This window comes from Triticum dicoccoides, chromosome 3B (assembly GCF_002162155.2).
Source record: "Triticum dicoccoides isolate Atlit2015 ecotype Zavitan chromosome 3B, WEW_v2.0, whole genome shotgun sequence".
In the NCBI taxonomy this organism is placed as follows: domain Eukaryota; kingdom Viridiplantae; phylum Streptophyta; class Magnoliopsida; order Poales; family Poaceae; genus Triticum; species Triticum dicoccoides.
This window is the reverse complement of record NC_041385.1, coordinates 850800696-850818228: the sequence shown is the minus strand read 5'-3', so window position 1 is coordinate 850818228 and position 17533 is coordinate 850800696. Positions and strand designations below refer to the sequence as shown.

General features: G+C 47.9%; 3 protein-coding genes across 6 annotated transcripts; 2 read left to right on the top strand and 1 right to left on the bottom strand.

The window, feature by feature from the left end:
• The first annotated feature begins 413 nt into the window (after window positions 1-413).
• LOC119278938 (protein PIN-LIKES 2-like) lies at window positions 414-2471 on the top strand. Of its 2 annotated transcripts, none has more exons than XM_037560322.1 (2): window positions 414-562; window positions 744-2471. In XM_037560322.1, exon 2 carries the CDS (start codon window positions 892-894, stop codon window positions 2236-2238), a length of 1347 nt encoding a protein of 448 aa, XP_037416219.1. In that variant the 5' UTR covers window positions 414-562; window positions 744-891; the 3' UTR covers window positions 2239-2471. The 2 variants fall into 2 exon arrangements, with proteins under 2 accessions (XP_037416219.1, XP_037416220.1); XM_037560323.1 differs by having other exon boundaries at window positions 432-562; window positions 729-2471.
• Window positions 2472-3616: 1145 nt separating this feature from the next.
• On the top strand, window positions 3617-5747 carry LOC119278939 (protein DEHYDRATION-INDUCED 19 homolog 5-like). 2 transcript variants are annotated; one of them, XM_037560325.1, is made up of 5 exons: window positions 3617-3945; window positions 4535-4644; window positions 5031-5108; window positions 5203-5444; window positions 5526-5747. In XM_037560325.1, exons 1-5 carry the CDS (start codon window positions 3768-3770, stop codon window positions 5605-5607), a joined length of 690 nt encoding a protein of 229 aa, XP_037416222.1. In that variant the 5' UTR covers window positions 3617-3767; the 3' UTR covers window positions 5608-5747. The 2 variants fall into 2 exon arrangements, with proteins under 2 accessions (XP_037416222.1, XP_037416221.1); XM_037560324.1 differs by having other exon boundaries at window positions 3633-3945; window positions 4532-4644.
• Window positions 5748-5958: 211 nt separating this feature from the next.
• LOC119278937 lies at window positions 5959-9830 on the bottom strand. Of its 2 annotated transcripts, none has more exons than XM_037560320.1 (14): window positions 9757-9830; window positions 8996-9129; window positions 8799-8910; window positions 8554-8697; window positions 8333-8437; window positions 7720-7803; window positions 7412-7527; window positions 7228-7329; window positions 7033-7146; window positions 6878-6934; window positions 6721-6787; window positions 6592-6645; window positions 6386-6463; window positions 5959-6280 (listed from the first exon to the last, which is right to left on the bottom strand). In XM_037560320.1, the coding sequence occupies exons 2-14, from the start codon at window positions 9022-9024 to the stop codon at window positions 6128-6130; spliced, it is 1215 nt and encodes a 404-aa protein (XP_037416217.1). In that variant the 5' UTR covers window positions 9025-9129; window positions 9757-9830; the 3' UTR covers window positions 5959-6127. The 2 variants fall into 2 exon arrangements, with proteins under 2 accessions (XP_037416217.1, XP_037416218.1); XM_037560321.1 differs by having other exon boundaries at window positions 6386-6460.
• Window positions 9831-17533: the final 7703 nt, after the last annotated feature.

The window sequence follows — 17533 nt, the reverse complement described above, 5'->3', positions numbered from 1 at the left end:
CGGGGGGAGCGGGGTGCCGGTGTGCGCGTCCATGGGTGGCGCCGGCGCCGGCGCGCGCGGGGCGTAGGAGGAGGAAAGGAGCGAGTGCGGCGCGAGCAGTCGAGTGTGTCGCGCGCTATAGCAGGCGCCCGAAATACGCCGCGCGGGATGGCGTTTCCGACAGCGCGCCCAACTCGGTATAGCGCGCGCGCCGTTATTGCGCGCCCGCTGGAGCGACCCGCCGCGTTGTGCGCGCGCTAAAACCGACGAATTTGCGGCGCGGCGCTAGTTTAGCGCAGCTGTTGGAGATGCTCTTAGTAGTACAAGTACAATTTATTTAGAAAACCCAATCAATCACGAGATCGCATCGCCATCTGACGGACAATGACACCCGGGCCCCACCTCGGCCAAGTTTATCAGCAATCCCACGTGGCCAAGAACAGCCGCCGCATCCACCAATCCCTGCCCGATCCCATCACATCACCACAGCCCCAGACGAAACCCCGACAGAGATCGATCGACATCCGGCCGGAGCAACGCGGCGGCGACGGGGCTCCTCTCGGCGGCGGGCAACCGGCCACTGGTAATCCCGCCGCTTGATTTCGCAGCTCTTCTTGGATCCGTAGGCTCAAGATTTGATTTTGCAGTTCATCTTTCTGCTCGATTGTTTCGTACTATATCCTCGTGAATCTGAATCTGAATCCAATCCAATCCCCTGCCCGCCCACTGAATCCTCGTATTTTAATTAGTTTCTCGGCGTGCAGATTGGTTCGATCTTTTTGTCGGAGCCGATTGTCCGGACGGGCAGGCGAAAAGGGGATCCGCCGGCGGAGCGATAATCTAGGCTATCCGTCAGCCAGAAAAGGCCCAGGCTTTTAATCAGCGGCGGCGGCGGCGGCTGCTCTGCCAACGATGGACCCGCAGGTGGCGGTGCAGGGCGGGGACTGGGTGTCGGCGGTGACGCCGCTGCTGAAGCTGCTGTGCCTGACGGTGATCGGCCTCCTCCTGGCCCACCCGCGGGCGCAGGTGGTGCCCAAGGCCACCTTCAAGCTGCTCAGCAAGCTCGTCTTCGCGCTCTTCCTGCCCTGCCTCATCTTCGTGCACCTCGGCCAGTCCGTCACGCTCCACAACGTGCTCCACTGGTGGTTCATCCCCGTCAACGTCCTCATCGCCACCGCCGTCGGCTGCGCGCTCGGCTACGCCGTGGCGCTCGTCTGCCGCCCGCCGCCGCGCTTCTTCCGCTTCACCGTCATCATGACGGGCTTCGGCAACACGGGCAACCTCCCCATCGCCATCATCGGCTCCGTCTGCCACACCGCCGACCACCCCTTCGGCCCTGGCTGCCACCGCGAGGGCATCGCCTACGTCTCCTTCGCGCAGTGGGTCGCCGTCCTCCTCGTCTACACCCTCGTCTACCACATGATGGAGCCCCCCATGCAGTACTACGAGATTGTCGGCGAGGGCCACGAGATCGAGGAGGAGCCGCAGCTCAGCAACTTCAGCCGCCCCCTGCTCCACGAGGCCGAGTGGCCCGGGATGGCCGACAAGGAGACGGAGCACTCCAAGACGCCATTCATCGCCAGGATCTTCGCCAGCATCTCGGGCTCCTCGCAGAACACCTTCCCCGACATCGATTTCACCGAGGAGGGCGGGATCTCCGGCGCCGGGCCTAGCAGCCCCAAGTCGCTCCGGTGCCTTGCAGAGCCGAAAGTGGTCAGGAGGATGAGGGTGGTCGCCGAGAAGACTCCGATTCAGCATGTCCTTCAGCCGCCGACCATCGCCTCCTTGCTCGCCATCATCATCGGCATGGTCCCCGTGCTCAAGGCTTTCGTGTTTGGGGCTGATGCGCCGCTCTCCTTCTTCACCGACAGTTTGGAGATCCTCGCTGCTGCTGTGGTGCCCTCGGTGATGTTGATTCTGGGAGGCATGCTCGCAGAAGGCCCAAATGATAACGCACTGGGTATCCGGACCATCGTCGGTATAACCGTCGCAAGGCTCCTGATACTCCCGTGCATTGGCATCGGCATCGTGATGCTAGCAGACAGGTTGCATCTGCTCGTCGAGAACGACCACATGTACCGGTTTGTGCTCTCACTGCAATACTCCACCCCCAGTGCCATCCTGCTTGGAGCAATCGCAAGCCTGAGGGGTTACAGCGTTAAGGAAGCATCCGCGCTCCTCTTTTGGCAGCACATCTGTGCGGTGTTCTCTCTCTCCATCTACCTGGTCGTATATTTCAAGCTGTTGTCATACATCTGAAAGATGATTGCCTGCCTCGCAACACCGGGTTATAGCAGTCATCATGGAAGGTGATTCCCAAGAAAAGGAGTGCTTGAATGAATTCTCAGCCATGCCTCCTTATGGTTAAGAAGTGTATTCATAATTTGCTAGTGGTTTGTAATTTCTGTTACATTGTATTATTCGAGAACAGGAGATACGTTTTTTGTCGTTAATTATTGTCGATATATTATTGCTGGTGTACATGTTTTTGATCTTATTGCAATATCGCACTTATTGGCTGCCATTGCCAGTTTGTAGAGCAGCACAAGTTGCCAATACATTTTTTGCCTGATTAGGTATAAATCTCTGGTGTTCAACAGCAGTTACATTTGAGCAGAATCTAAATTTCTGTCAAATAACTCAATGTGATAATGGTTAGATGTCTTGTGAGAGGGTGAAAAATACACCTTGAAGTAATTAGTTTAAATTGTGTCCATTATACATATACAAAGTGTATGTATGGATGAAACAACAATTGCTGATAATAAATTCCTGGAGAGATCTGGAGCACAGAGCAAAGACAATGAGACATGCCAGAGTGGTGAAAAGTGAGCCAATAAAGAACCACAAATAGGGCAAAACTTTAATTTTTCTTGAGGTAAATAAAGGTGCTCAGCAACTCCATGCAACTTTCCAGTTTCTACTTGCAAGGGGAAGAACAAAAAGGCATGGCACTAACATATGCATCACTGTCATCAACTGAATTGAGTGGCCACTTTTGATTTTCTTTCTGCAGGTCTGGGCTGGCCACTTTATCCTCAGATCCAGACATGCCGTTGAAATACAATCCAGACATTGCTTTCAGGTTGGATTGCTGACTGGAAACGTGAGTCCCAAGCCACTGTGTGCACCAGCATTGCCAGTATTCTTTCCATGGATGCAGAGAGTGGAGTAGCAAAAACAACTCATTAGCTTTCCTTGTTTACTCGCTAACCTATCGTCGACGATCTTGGAGAATGGTGACCAGGTTTTCCAGAAGGGCGAGATTGTGCGATTCGCGAGCTTCCACGGGCAGTATCTTGCTGTTTCGGTGGAGAAGTTAATTTCCGCGCGAAGCGACGTGTCGCGCTCTGGCCATGTGGGAGACAAGTGTAAGTACAATTCATGCAATAACTTGGTTAGTGAGCAAGCAAATGCTATTTAAGTTCAAGGTACCCCTTCAGATGCCAAGGTGGTGATATGCTTAGGACTTCTAGGAAACTGGGTTTTTCCTCAACTCATACAGCAACATAACTATATACTCTGAAACTCCTATTTCCCATTTTCGTCGGCGAAAACAATTCCTCGCACGGCACACGGGCCTGAAAATCCATGTTGTCTCTTTATGCATCCTCCTTTTGCCTTCTTTTCCCCTGCTCCTACTTTTGAGTCACCAGCAACAAAGAAAAAATAATTATGTGGACAGAGAAGGCAGAGCCCTCGAGAGCCGTATATAAACCGACATCCGCGGCCGAGGAGGAGTTGTGATCCACCTCCAACCTCAAATTCCTCTGTGATCACTTGCTTGGATGTGCTGTGTCAGTTACAGCGACCCGTCTCCTCCTCTTCCCGCCGAGGAGAAGAGTAAAGAGGAGGAGCAGCGGTGCGGTGCGGCCATGGAGGTGGATGCAGAGGCCTCCTACAGCTATGGCTTCCTCCCTCCAGACAGGCACCAGCCCTATTATGCCCCACCTCCTCCTCCACCAGGTATGTTGTTCCTTGCTCACTGCTGAGAACACCCGCACGCCGTTTCGTTATGAGGCGACGCGTTGCCGTTTGGTCTCTGATCTGATCCTTGGTTTCTTTACGGTTCATTGGGTCCATTCATTCATGCTTGCTGCTCTTGAGAAAAACTTTTTTCTCGGCGGTTACTACTGTCCTGTGACAGGTTCTTGCATTTCATTTCCTGTTTATCAGGATTGCTGCTATACTTGCCCTTGAATCTTTCCTAACCTTTTTTCAGATTCTGTTTTCTGTTACATCTGTTTTTGTGGTTGCTAGCAAAGAAATTCAGAAGCATTGTTTTTGGTCATGTCTTGATCAGATGTAGAAAGGAAAAGTGTTTTTTTTTATTTCTTGCTTTTAGTTTTCTTGGAATACAAGAGAATGATCTAAAGTCGGGTGCTTTAGTCATTGTAGCTCATGAAAAAGTTTCCACGTCGCTAGATTGAGAAGTTGACTGCACCTTTTAGCAAAAATCAAGACAGAAGGATCCGATTAGATCATGTTGGATTGGATTTGCATACAGCAGCACATGAGCTGATTTTTTGTTGTTGTTGTTGATGTTACTCAGAAGATGGTGAGCTGTGGGAGTACTTCCCTTGCCCGTTCTGCTACATCGAGGTCGAAATGCCCTTCATCTGCAGCCATCTGCAGGAGGAACACTGCTTCGACACCAGAAATGCTGTAAGAGAAATATCTCCCTTTCCCTTTTGCTGGAATTACTGCTATGCAAATTAACTTTGATTACATATTAATTTTGATCAAAACATAGCCTTAAGCTCATAAACTCTTCCTGCTGGAAATGCGTTTAAAAATGCTACTGTATGTTCTTTTATAAAATCCCAAGCTACTCCATTATATAGCTCCTGATACAATGAAACAGAGCTACCCGCGAAAAAAGCGAAACAGAGTAATTTTGTCTGTCCCTCCCTTTAATAGTGGCAAATGGCTTGATTGATTCTATGAAAAAAGAAATGCGGGTGTGATTGATTTTTATAATAACAGTTCGAAATCACGATTTCTCTGTTACGATGCCGACTCACTATTGGGTTTTACTTGATGATCTTCAGGTTTGCCCGATATGCGCTGAGAATCTAGGCAAGGACATGTCTGCGCATTTCAGATTTCAGCACTCCCATCTTCTCAAGGTACTATATCTATATCTATATATCCCTCCTACGTGAGAACCGGCGCCATCCCGGCACGAAAAACTCATCATCATTCATCATCTGATCATGGCAGAGGAGGAAGCCTTCGAGGCCCAGCAGCTCACCATGGCCAGCAGCGGCAGCACCACCTGCATATGATGTGAACCCCTACATGATGAGCAGCAGGCCATGCCAGGACCCTGAGCCTGACCCACTGCTCTCCCAGTTCATCTGCCGCGGCAGCGACAACCAAACCGAAACCGAGCCAGGATCGCGCGACGGAGGAAGCCACCGCCACCGCCCGAGCAGCGCTCATCCGACGGCGGGTGTCCAGAGGTGAGGAAGATGATGGTCGCCTGTTTTTTCAGAGATTTACAATGGCTAAGCTGAGCAATGGTGGTGCCTTTTGATTTTCAGGCCTGTGAGCCGGCTGGAGCTGGAGGAGAGGCTGCAGAGGATAGAGTTCCTCAGCGGGATCATCACATCAACCATTCTTTAGTTAATTATAAGCTCTAATTGTGTTGATGTCTAGGGTTTCTTGAGCAGTTTTAAGCCTGTGTTTTATGGTCCAGATGTACTATATATAACCTTGGCTATCTATAACTATCAATACAACAACATTTGCATACTTTGCAGTTATTTTCTTGTTGTTAATTTACTTTTTCATCAAATTAAATTAACATGAACATCAATCAGTGTTCCATTGAGATTTTCCTGAACCGATTTTCATTTGCTTGCGACGTCAAGTAATTTCAGTTCAAAATACAACTCGAGGAAACGAATAGTAAAATAACCGGACCGGAGTAAAATGGGCGAAGCATATGCACAGCAAAAAGGGAGGAAGCACACAGAGCAGAAAAGGGAGGTAACAAAATTAACCTGATATGGTATGATATCTGTGTATGCTCTACACGTATCATCAATATCATCACCATTCACCTAAGCTCACTACAATAAGGGCTCTAGAGATGACAAAAAAGGGGGGAGGGAGGATTAACAGCGGCGACGTATACGACGGCCTAGTGGACAAATGTTACGTTGGGAGGGGTAACGCCCATCATCTCGTAATACGCCTTGTCGGCCTCCGCGATCCTCGTCTGGAAGATCCCCCACTCTTTTCGGCAGCGCTCCCGCACCCCTTCCCATGGCGCCTTCCCGTTCTCCGCCTGTCCCTGCGAGTTTTCGATAGCAGGAATGAGTTTGGTAGTAAGTGCTAGGTTTTGCTGTTCTATGATGGGCCTGGTGCTCAAAAGATATGCTTTTATGGTTCTTCTTACCTGGTTCCCAAGAGAAGGAACCACTTGGTGTACGATCCACTGGGAGTCGACGACACCGATTTTCTCATGAGCAGGCTGCTAAGAGTAAATACGTTAATCTTAGATATAGAGATAAGATGTTCGAGAGCTATTTAAATGATTATAGTGTTAGGAGTGGACGTAGTCAGAAATATATCAATGTTTTGACAAGGGCATGTGGTTCATACCTCCACACATTTCCTCAGAGCAAAATCCAGACCCCATCCATGAACCAAGTCATTCTGCAACAAAAAGGGGATGTTAACCACATGAGGTGCAAATGTAATAATAAATTAGATGGTGGAAATATGCTATACCTGAATCATATGCCATACACATCTCCATGCATCTCTGGAGAAGACCGGAGCCATAATTTCAACAAAACTGCACATCAAACATATACAGTTAGGCCCTTTTCCACGTATATCAGCAACCAAAGTAACACAAGTCAGCTGCGGAGGGCAAAATACATACGCAGCGCATGGTGGAAGATGAGGATCCGTGCACCAGCCTGGCCTCTCCTCAGTATCCCTGTTAAAACCAAACCACCAGCCAGGTAGGTATGAGATGAAAGGTAAGGAAAAAAAATTGTGTATCTCAGACGGGCAGACGATAGTTATTCCACTTACTTGTGGACCTCACGATCCCCTCTTCTTTTGGTCATCTGCCATGTTAATCCCTTATCTGGCTCCAAACCAGGTTGTGAGATTTCCAGCTGATATTTCTTGACAAGTTTGATATACCTACAATGTAAATCATGTTAGCAAGTCACCTAACTCTCCAACAGAACAACGAGTTATGCTAAGTGAAGACTGAAAGCATACTCCTCTCCATTGAAATGATCGACTCCAAGGTCTTCATCCCAGATAAATATGTACTCATAAGGTGCCACGATATCAGGATGCAAGAATCTTTTAGCATACCACCTAGAGGTGAAGAAATTAGCCAACTTCTAGATTCGCCGTTCAGATTACAAATTTAAGAAAATACAAAAGCATCAGGGCGTACCATTTCGCTTGTTTCAGAACACTAACATGAATCGCTCGTTTTGACCACTCAAATTCCTCCCATTCAGTCACATGGCCATCATAGTGAAATAACAGGATAGCAAAGTCATCAGAAAACTGCAAGAACCAAGAGCTCAAACAATTAGGCAGATAACCAAGTTACAATATCACTGTATTTGTAAATTAATGGGTAAAAAGTAAAGATAACACGACAAAACAGTGCCCTGTACCAGAAAAGAAACAGTGAAAGTAAAAAGGGTAACCTGGTACACTCAGATAATTGATATATTATAAATGTCAAAAAATTACCTTCTGGACTGCTCTATTTATGTTGTCCTTCTGTGCAATTCCAACAGTAAAAGTAACAAGGTACTTTGGCTTGAAGGGTAGGTCCTGCAAATTCAAAGTCAAGCAAATTTTGTGAGGGTTAACTCAAACACTGAGGATAACTTTGATGCACCATAAATGCCGGTGTGCAGAGATTCAGATTTACATTTATAAACTTTATGAAACATGAAAGCTAAAAATGCAAATTCTGGGCTTAAAATCAGCAAAGAAATGCAGGACATACCACAGGTCAGAACATTATATGGAATTCACAGGAGCACAAAAAACGTCAGTGCACAACAGTGCGCAAGAACAATCACTTCGAAATTATGTGACAACAATAGACAAGCATAACAATGTAATATCAGATGACAGGAGCAAACATATGCTGATTATTTGAGAGCAATGTGATAAGCAGAATACAGCATAGTCAGCTTTTTGAGGTGGAATATTATAGTACATGTAGTGGAGAAAGAAAGGAACACAATATTCTCTTTGAGGCGGAATACAGCATATAAGGTGGAAAAGAAAGAAGGAAAGGCATCCCTTGAGCTGAAATACATCCATCCAGGTGGATGGAGAAAAGAATAGCTACCTCAGCCGGGTCTCCCCATAGTCTGTGAGCATTGAAATCAGACTCTGATGCAATGATGCCAGGTGCTAGCATCTCCGCGCCCCTGGGGTTTGTTGGTACATATATCTATGATTGTCAAGAAAGATCAAGGTTAGATCAAATAGTTAGGATGTGAATTGTACGTATACTTTTAATAAAAGATGTAGAAACAGAGCTGGAGTAGAAGAACAAAGGCAGGTTACCTTCATGGTAGTGTTTGAACTAGATTCAGAAGTATTTCCCCTTGCGTTTCTAGCAGAAATCCAGGCATGGTTCAGTATAGCCTGAGCTGAGAGTCCAGAGTTCTTGTCCTCTATGTAGGAAACAATGCTAGAAGGGAAGTGAAGCTGCAAAGCATGTTCGAAAGAGTCAACTTTCTTGAGATGCGGTTTGCATCCATGCACTTACTGCAGCACTACGTTGATAATAGAGGCACGTGAATGTATACCTTTGTTATGCTGACTGTTGGGAAGGAGATCCCGATGAAGAAACCAAAGACCACCCCGATGATGGTCACGACGACAAGCCTCATGCTCTCGTTGGGTTTCTTACTATGCACACTGCAGGGGCACCAAGTTAAGGGTCAAGGAACAAGTTGGCATAATTAAAAACAGATAACCAAGAGAGAAAGGAAGGCATGTGAACCTGCGGCCAACTATCGGGAGTTTTGCCATCGCCTAGCACACCGGCGCGGGAACGGGCGATCGAGCCTTGCGAGCGGCAACTGCTACACATTGCTCGGCAAGCACATAATGATGACGCCAACCCGGAAGGCAGACCTGAAATACATATATACAGTGGATGTTATCAGGTGTCTGCGGTTATGAAACAACATATCGGCGCTAGATTTGAACCTCCTTTTTTAGCACGTACGTAGTATTTACTAGTCATTACTCGCTGCCAACTATACACGGTTCCCTAACTTTGATGCAGCAGTTAGTTACCGGTCGCTGAACAATTATACTACACGACTGACGCTTCCCTGATTTTGATGCGGCGGTTAGCCGGTTACTGGTTGGTTTCCTGATTTTGATGCAGCACTTGCTGGTTGGTTGGGCAGCCAGGATACATTAGCGTGCTGGTAAAGCTTGGAAATTTCATATGGCCATGCCCATGTGGGAAATTGGACTGCCGGATTCATTAAAAGATGTTCCGGCTCCGAACTGAACTTTTAACCTGGGAGTAGTGCTGCTGCTAGGATTAGTCACGCGAATCAATTCGTCCTGCTCCTGCCTAGTCAACCGACAGACGGAACAAAACGTAGGGGAAAAAAACACGGCCTTTGGATGGTATGGTATGAAGAACCAATCTATCTATCTAGCACCAGGGCTCTAGCGATGATAATGAATCGGAGAGGGGAAGCTGATCGAGTGAATCGAAGCATCCCCGCGCGAGGATCGGCGTACCTGCTGCAGCGCCGCGCGCGGAGGGCCGATCCGGCTCCGGCGCGTCCGGCGGCGTCCGGCGGCGGCGGAATCCGGCGCGGCTGCTGGCCGGGCCGGTCCGAGGCGCGCTCGCGCTCGCGCGCGCGTGCGGCGGAGGCGGGGGGCGGTGCCGCGGCGCGCGCGCGTGGAGGTGGGGGGGAAAGGGGATGGCGACGGCGAGGGCGGTCAGAGGTTGGGATTGAAGAAGGAGAAAGGAGGGGGGGTGGGAGGGGAAGCTGGCCGCCCAAATCTTCTGCTGCGTGCGATTCGCTGGCCCCGGTGGGTGGCTGCCCGGTGGGCCAGACCTGCCGGTTTTTTGCTGTTACCAAACAAAAAAAATATTTACCGGCCCCTGCTGCCTGCTAAACGCCCGGCAATTCAATTAGGGTTTCTGCACTAATTAGTACATGCTTATTGACGACAGAGATATGCAATTAAATAAATAAACCCCATGACAGAAGCAGTAAAAATTACCGGATTCGGGCACTGATTATATTTCCTTTTCGCGAAACACGGCGCGGCCTCATAAAAGCGGACATAAAACTCAATCTTACGCGCAACTAAATGACGCTGCACTCGTTTCACGCGGGGAACTGCATACATACACGGTGTTTTCTCACGGGGAACATCGCGAAGGTGTACCTACATCAGTTTATTCTTAGAGTTGGACATTGAGGGCATGCAGGTCGCACATGTCGTCAATTGCTAGGATTGCTTTAGAGCAGATCGCGACGAACACACGTGCGCTTGGTATTGCTACGACTGTTTGTGCCGTTGCTTACTCGGTATTCCTTCTCTTTCCGGTTTTATAAGGCGGAATTGCGTGCGTTCTTTCTTTGTTCATCGGTTTAGACCAGTGATGAGAGGCCTTTTGTATCATTTTGGCATGTGTGTGATTTTCTTTTCCTTGTTTCATTGTGCCACGAGAAAAGCAAAAGCAAATGGTTCTTTCAAAGAGGTTTTAACGGATGAAGTTACTATGGGTTGCAGTGGGAAGCGAATTGTAGGAGGGGGGGGGGGTTCATATGTGGATTAGTTGTTAACGAATCATCGACCGGTTTTTGCTGTCGCCAAAACAAGAACTTACTACTCCTGCTGCCTGCTAAACGCCCAAAAATTCAATTAGGGTTCCGCCATTTTGCTTCTGCATAATTTACACTACCTCGCGCATGTACACATGTGATGCATGGTTCTCATTAATTTTTAAGACAAAAAACAGAGACTGAGATATGCACTAAATTAGTGGTATATGTATGTTTGATAATATCAGAGATATGCAATTAAATAACCGTGTAACGGTTATTACAGGAGATATCAAGCAATAAATTACTGGATTCAGACATTGATTTTTCTTCTTTTTGCGACGCACAAGCTCATAGACACAAACATAAACTCAATTACACAACTAAATGACACGACACTCATTTCACACGGGGAATTACTTACACGGTTATTTAAGGAGATATCATGAAGGTGTAGCTACAACAATCGATTCTTAGAGTTGAACACTTAGGGTTGCACATATCATCAATGGCTAGGATTGTTTTAGAGCATATCCCGACTAACACGTGCACTTTGTATTGCTGGTGTCGTGGCATTGCTTACTTTGTATTCCTTCTCTTCCGGGTTTTATAAGGCAGAATTGTGTGTATTCTCTCTTTGTTCATCAGTTTAGACCAGTGAGGGGCCTTTTTGTATCATTTTGGCATGTATGTGATTTTCTTTTTCTTTGTTTCATTGTGCCATGAGAAAAGCAAAGCAAATGGTTCTTTCAAAGAGGTTTTAATGGATGAAGTTACTATGGATTGTAGTGGGAAGCAATTTGTAGGGGGGGCTATGTGGTTTAATTGTTTACTAATCATTAACCAGCTTTTGCTGTTGCCAAACAAGACCTTGCTAACTCCTGCTGCCTGCTAAATGCCCAACAATTCTGTTGGAAATATGCCGTAGAGGCAATAATAAATTAGTTATTATTATTATATATCCTTGTTCACGATAATCGTTTATTATCCATGCTATAATTGTATTGAAAGGAAACTCAGATACATGTGTGGGTACATAGACAACACCATGTCCCTAGTAAGCCTCTAGTTGACTAGCTCGTTGATCAATAGATGGTTACGGTTTCCTGACCATGGACATTGGATGTCGTTGATAACGGGATCACATCATTAGGAGAATGATGTGATGGACAAGACCCAATCCTAAGCCTAGCACAAAGATTGTGTAGTTCGTATGCTAAAGCTTTTCTAATGTCAAGTATCATTTCCTTAGACCATGAGATTGTGCAACTCCCGGATACCGTAGGAATGCTTTGGGTGTACCAAACATCACAACGTAACTGGGTGGCTATAAAGGTGCACCACGGGTATCTCCGAAAGTGTCTGTTGGGTTGGCACGAATCGAGACTGGGATTTGTCACTCCGTGTGACGGAGAGGTATCTCTGGGCCCACTCGGTAGGACATCATCATAATGTGCACAATGTGACCAAGGGGTTGATCACGGGATGATGTGTTACGGAACGAGTAAAGAGACTTGCCGGTAACGAGATTGAACAAGGTATCGGCATACCGACGATCGAATCTCGGGCAAGTACTATACCGCTAGATAAAGGGAATTGAATACGGGATTGATTGAATCCTCGACATCGTGGTTCATCCGATGAGATCATCGTGGAACATGTGGGAGCCAATATGGGTATCCAGATCCCGCTGCTGGTTATTGACCGGAGAACGTCTCGGTCATGTCTGCATGGTTCCCGAACCCGTAGGGTCTACATACTTAAGGTTCGATGACGCTAGGGTTATAGGGAATAGATATACGTGGGTACCGAATGTTGTTCGGAGTCCCGGATGAGATCCCGGACGTCACGAGGAGTTCCGGAATGGTCTGGAGGTAATGATTTATATATGGGAAGTCATGTTTTGGTCACCGGAACGGTTTCAGGTGCTATCACTACTACAAAAAGGGCTATAGATGGAATGAGCACTAATGGCGCACCTGTCAGGTGGTGCGCCACTACTATATACTACTGGCGCACCCTCTGGAGATGTGCCATTAGTGTGGAAGACACTAATGGCGCACCAGAAAAATGGTGCGCCACTAGTAATATTTTTTTCCCATTTTTCCATACATACTAATGGCGCATCCAAGCGAGGTGCGCCATTACTAGTTCTAACTAGTAATGGCGCACCAGATAGAGAGTGCGCCATTACTATATATATATATATATATATATATATATATATATATATGTTTTTTTACTTTTTTGCAAAACTACTAATGGCGCACCACCTGCAGGTGCGCCATTAGTAAGCAGGCATACTAATGGCGCATTTGCTGGTGGTGCGCCATTAGTAACCTGGGACCCCAACAAGATATTTTGGACAGCCACACCTACCCACTCACTTTTCCCACTTCATTCCCTCCACCTCCTTCTCCAAACTTTCGGCTGCCTCCTCCTCCTCACCTCATTTGCACCATAGATTCATCAAAATTAAGTGGTGAAATTACCTTTTTTTGATAGGTAAGTAAGGAGAAAGCTATCTTCATGTTGTAGATCTACTTTTTTTCTCCCTAGCTCACTCCAACAACGTGCACATGCACTTTTTCTGGCCTAGCTAGATCTATGTATGTTTGTGATGTTGCATATGTTTGTGGTGTTGCATATATGTTTGTGGTGTTGCATATATGTTTGTGTTTGCAGGTACCGGTATTTGAAATGCGATAGTTGCCAATATTTTGCCGGAATGTTGATTCATTTCCGTTTCGGCGAGAATTTTGGCACTATGCATTCTTTTTGGTCCTATTATTAGGGAAGGTCATGCCAAATTTTTTCTTGGTTCTAAAATATCGTTTTGCTCTACCCCGCAGGCGACCATGGTCCGCACGATGACCGAAGGCATCGTGAATAGGTTTTTGAGCTCCGCGAAGGCCGAGATGCTTCAAAAGAACGAGATGGAGATAAGATGTCCGTGTCGAAGATGCAAGCTGAAGAGCCTTATTGCGGACCAGGATTCCGGGCAGGTGCGGGACCACCTGCTCTTGCATGGTTTCATGGATGGCTATCGGTGGCAAGGTGATGAAGATGACTATGAAGTCGTCCATGGGGGTCGGGCAAGAAATGAGGAAGGGCAACAAGACAACCACCGCGGCGAGGGCGGGCGAGAAGACGAAGAATCTCCAGGACATGATCACGACGGTGATGATGTACACAGTCATCATGTAGAAGATGTCGTACATGATGATGAGGAAGATCAAGACGAAGGGCATGATCATGAAGATGAAGATGCCGGAGCAGATGACGATGGAGGCTGGGTGCAGGACCCTCATATTCAAGAGTTGCTTCGCAAGCAGACGGATAACGCAAGAGCTGCCGCCCGAGAGAAAGCCAAGCTGGATCAACTGGAGATAGACGTGGTTACTCCATTGTATGAAGGATGCAGGACCGAGGATACCCGCGTGAAAGTAACGCTCATGGCTCTGGAGATGAAGGTAAAACACAAAATGACCGACGCATGCTTCGACGAGAACATGCCATTCTGGCACGAACGTCTTCCCAAGGGGAACAAGTGCCCGACCAGTTTCGAGGAGGCGAAGAAAATCGTGTGTCCTCTGGATTTACCGCACGTGAAATACCATGTGTGCATGAACAATTGCATCATTTATCGGGACGAGCACGCGGAGTCTACCATATGTCCGGTGTGCGGTGTCACTCGATACAAGAAGAGGAAGAAAGCTCCTCGAAAATTGGTGTGGTACTTTCTGATCACTCCTCGTCTGTAGCGGTATTTCACAGACCCTAAGGTAGCAAAGCTCCTGCGTTGGCATGCGGATAGGGAGGAGAAGAAGCGGGAAGATGACGGAAATGATCCGGAGATAAATAAAAAAGACAAGATGCTGAGTCACCCTAAGGATGCGAGCCAGTGGCAAGCGTTGAACTTCGAATACCCAGAATTTGGGAAGGATCCAAGGAACATCGTGCTGGGCGCGAGCACCGATGGAGTCAATCCGTTTGGCAGCCAGAGAAGCACACATAGCACCTGGCCTGTGTTTGTGTGGATGTACAACCTTCCCCCTGGTTGTGCATGAAGAGGAAGTACATTCACATGAGTATGCTAATTGAAGGGCCGAAACAACCAGGGAACGACATCAATCTGTATCTAGGGCTGCTGAAGGAGGAGCTAGACACGCTGTGGAAAACGCCAGCCAATACGTGGGACGCTGCAGAGAAAGAATATTCCCTATGAGAGCCGCACTGCTCACGACGGTGCACGACTATCTCGGTTACGGATATCTCGCGGGGCAGGTAGTCCACAGATTTTCTGGATGCGTAAGGTGCATGGATGACACAACGTATCGCCAGCTAGATAGAGATCCCGGGTCTTCGAAAACCGTGTTCATGGGACATCGAAGGTGGCTTCGCGACGATGACCCATGGAGGAAATGCAAGGATCTGTTCGATGGTGAAACCGAACCCCGAAAACGCCCGTGTACGAGGAGCGGCGAGGAAATAGACGAGCTGTTGAAAAATTGGAAAGACTGCCTAGTGCCGAGAAAGAAGCAAAAGGCGCTAGAGCCGGGAAAGAAGCGAAAGGCACCAGAGCCGCTGCTGAAGGTATGGAAAACGGGGTCTGTTTTCTGGGACTTGTCGTACTGGAAGATCCACCGTGTGCCTCACAGCCTTGATGTCATGCATATCACGAAGAACGTGTGCGAGAGTCTGCTTGGTACCCTGCTCAACATGCCAGAGAGGACCAAAGATGGGCCGAAAGCAAGGGCAGACTTGAAATCAATGGGCATCAGGCAGGAGCTTCACGCTAATGATGATGATGATGATGATGATGATGATGAGGTGAAGCAGGACACAGAAAGTTGTCGCAAAGGCAAAAAGGCCAAGAAGACCGGAAATGACTACCCTCCCGCGTGCTTCACTCTAAGTCAGGAGGAGATCGAGCAGTTTTTCACCTGCCTCCTAGGAGTAAAACTTCCTTACGGTTACGCGAGGAAGATAAGCAGATACCTAGACCCAGCGAAACAAAAGTTCAGCGGGATGAAGTCTCACGACTGTCACGTGATGATGACGCAGATACTTCCAGTTGCAATCCATGGGATCATGGACGCGCACGTCCGTGAAACGCTATTTGGCCTATGCAACTTTTTCGACGTCATTTCTCGGAAGTCGATTGGCGTGAGGCAACTCAGAAGGCTACAGGAAGAGATCGTGGTGATACTATGCAAGCTTGAGATGTACTTCCCGCCCGCATTCTTCGACGTTATGGTGCATCTGCTGATCCATATCATGGAGGATATCATCCAACTCGGGCCGACGTTCCTGCACAGCATGATGCCGTTCGAAAGGATGAATGGTGTCATCAAAGGATACGTTCGCAACATGTCACGTCCAGAGGGGAGTATAGCCAGGGGCTTTCTGACCGAAGAGTGCATCTCCTACTGCACGAATTATCTAGGCATCGAGAACCCTGTTGGTCTGCCCGTCAACAGGCACCTCGGCAAGCTCGCTGGATGGGGTCACCGTGAGGGTCGCCGCGAAATGCATGTCGACTTCGAGGGTCGACTCGCCGACTTTGAAAGAGCAAACCTAGTCGCGCTACAACACATAGACGTGGTCGATCCTTGGGTGGTAGAGCACAAAACCTTTATTGAGAAGACGTACAATGACCGAGGCCAACAGAGGACGGACGGACATATAATCAAAGAGCACAACTCATGTTTCACGCGTTGGTTCAAGCAGAAGCTTCTGTCGTACCCTTTACATGAGGATTCTTTCGCGGAAGAACAACTCATATGCGCCTTGTCACAGGGCGCCGAGCACAACCTGCTGACCTATGAGGCATACGATATCAACGGCTACACATTCTACACCGAGAACAAGGACATGAAGAGCGATGGTTATCAGAACTCCGGGGTAACGATGGAATCCTACACCAGTAACGACAAGGACAGATACTACGGAAGGATCGAGGAGATCTGGGAGCTGAGCTACGCTGGAGAGAAGGTCCCGATGTTCCGTGTCAGATGGGCCAAGAGCGTCCTAAAATAAGACCGGTATTTCACCACCATGGTTATACCCGAAGCCAAATCCAAGACCGCGGGCGCAAACATCACCGCGAAAAATGAGCCATGGGTACTGGCTTCCCAAGTGGACCAATGCTTCTTCATTACCGACCCGCCAAAGCCCAGTCGTGTTGTCGTGAGGAGAGGCAAAAGGAAGATCATCGGAATGGATGGAGTAGCCAATGAGCAAGACTTCGACAAGTACGGCGACCCGAAGATCGAACATGACGACGACGATGAAGTAGCAACACACACCACAAGAAGAAGCAGGACCACCCTACCTAAAGGACGTCCGTTCCACAGAAGAACTCCATTTGCGAAAAAGAAGGGCAAGAAGATTATGAACAGATAGCTAGCTAAGATCGATTGTATTTAAATCGTAGTCTTTCATTTCTCGGGCACTTTTTGATATCATGAATATTTTTAAATTTCATGGGCACTTTTTGAATTCATGAATATTTTTTCAAATTTGATGATATTTTTTCATATTCAATATGAAAAAAATATTGAATATTCATGAGGACACTCGATCTTGATCCCCCTCCATCTCGATCGCTATCCCCCCTCGCCAGATCCCCCTCGCCGCCGAGCACCCCCGCACCCTCCCCTGCTCCACCGCAGCCGACGAACCACCGCACTCTCCCCCGCTCCACCGCCGCCGAGCACCCACCGCACCCTCCC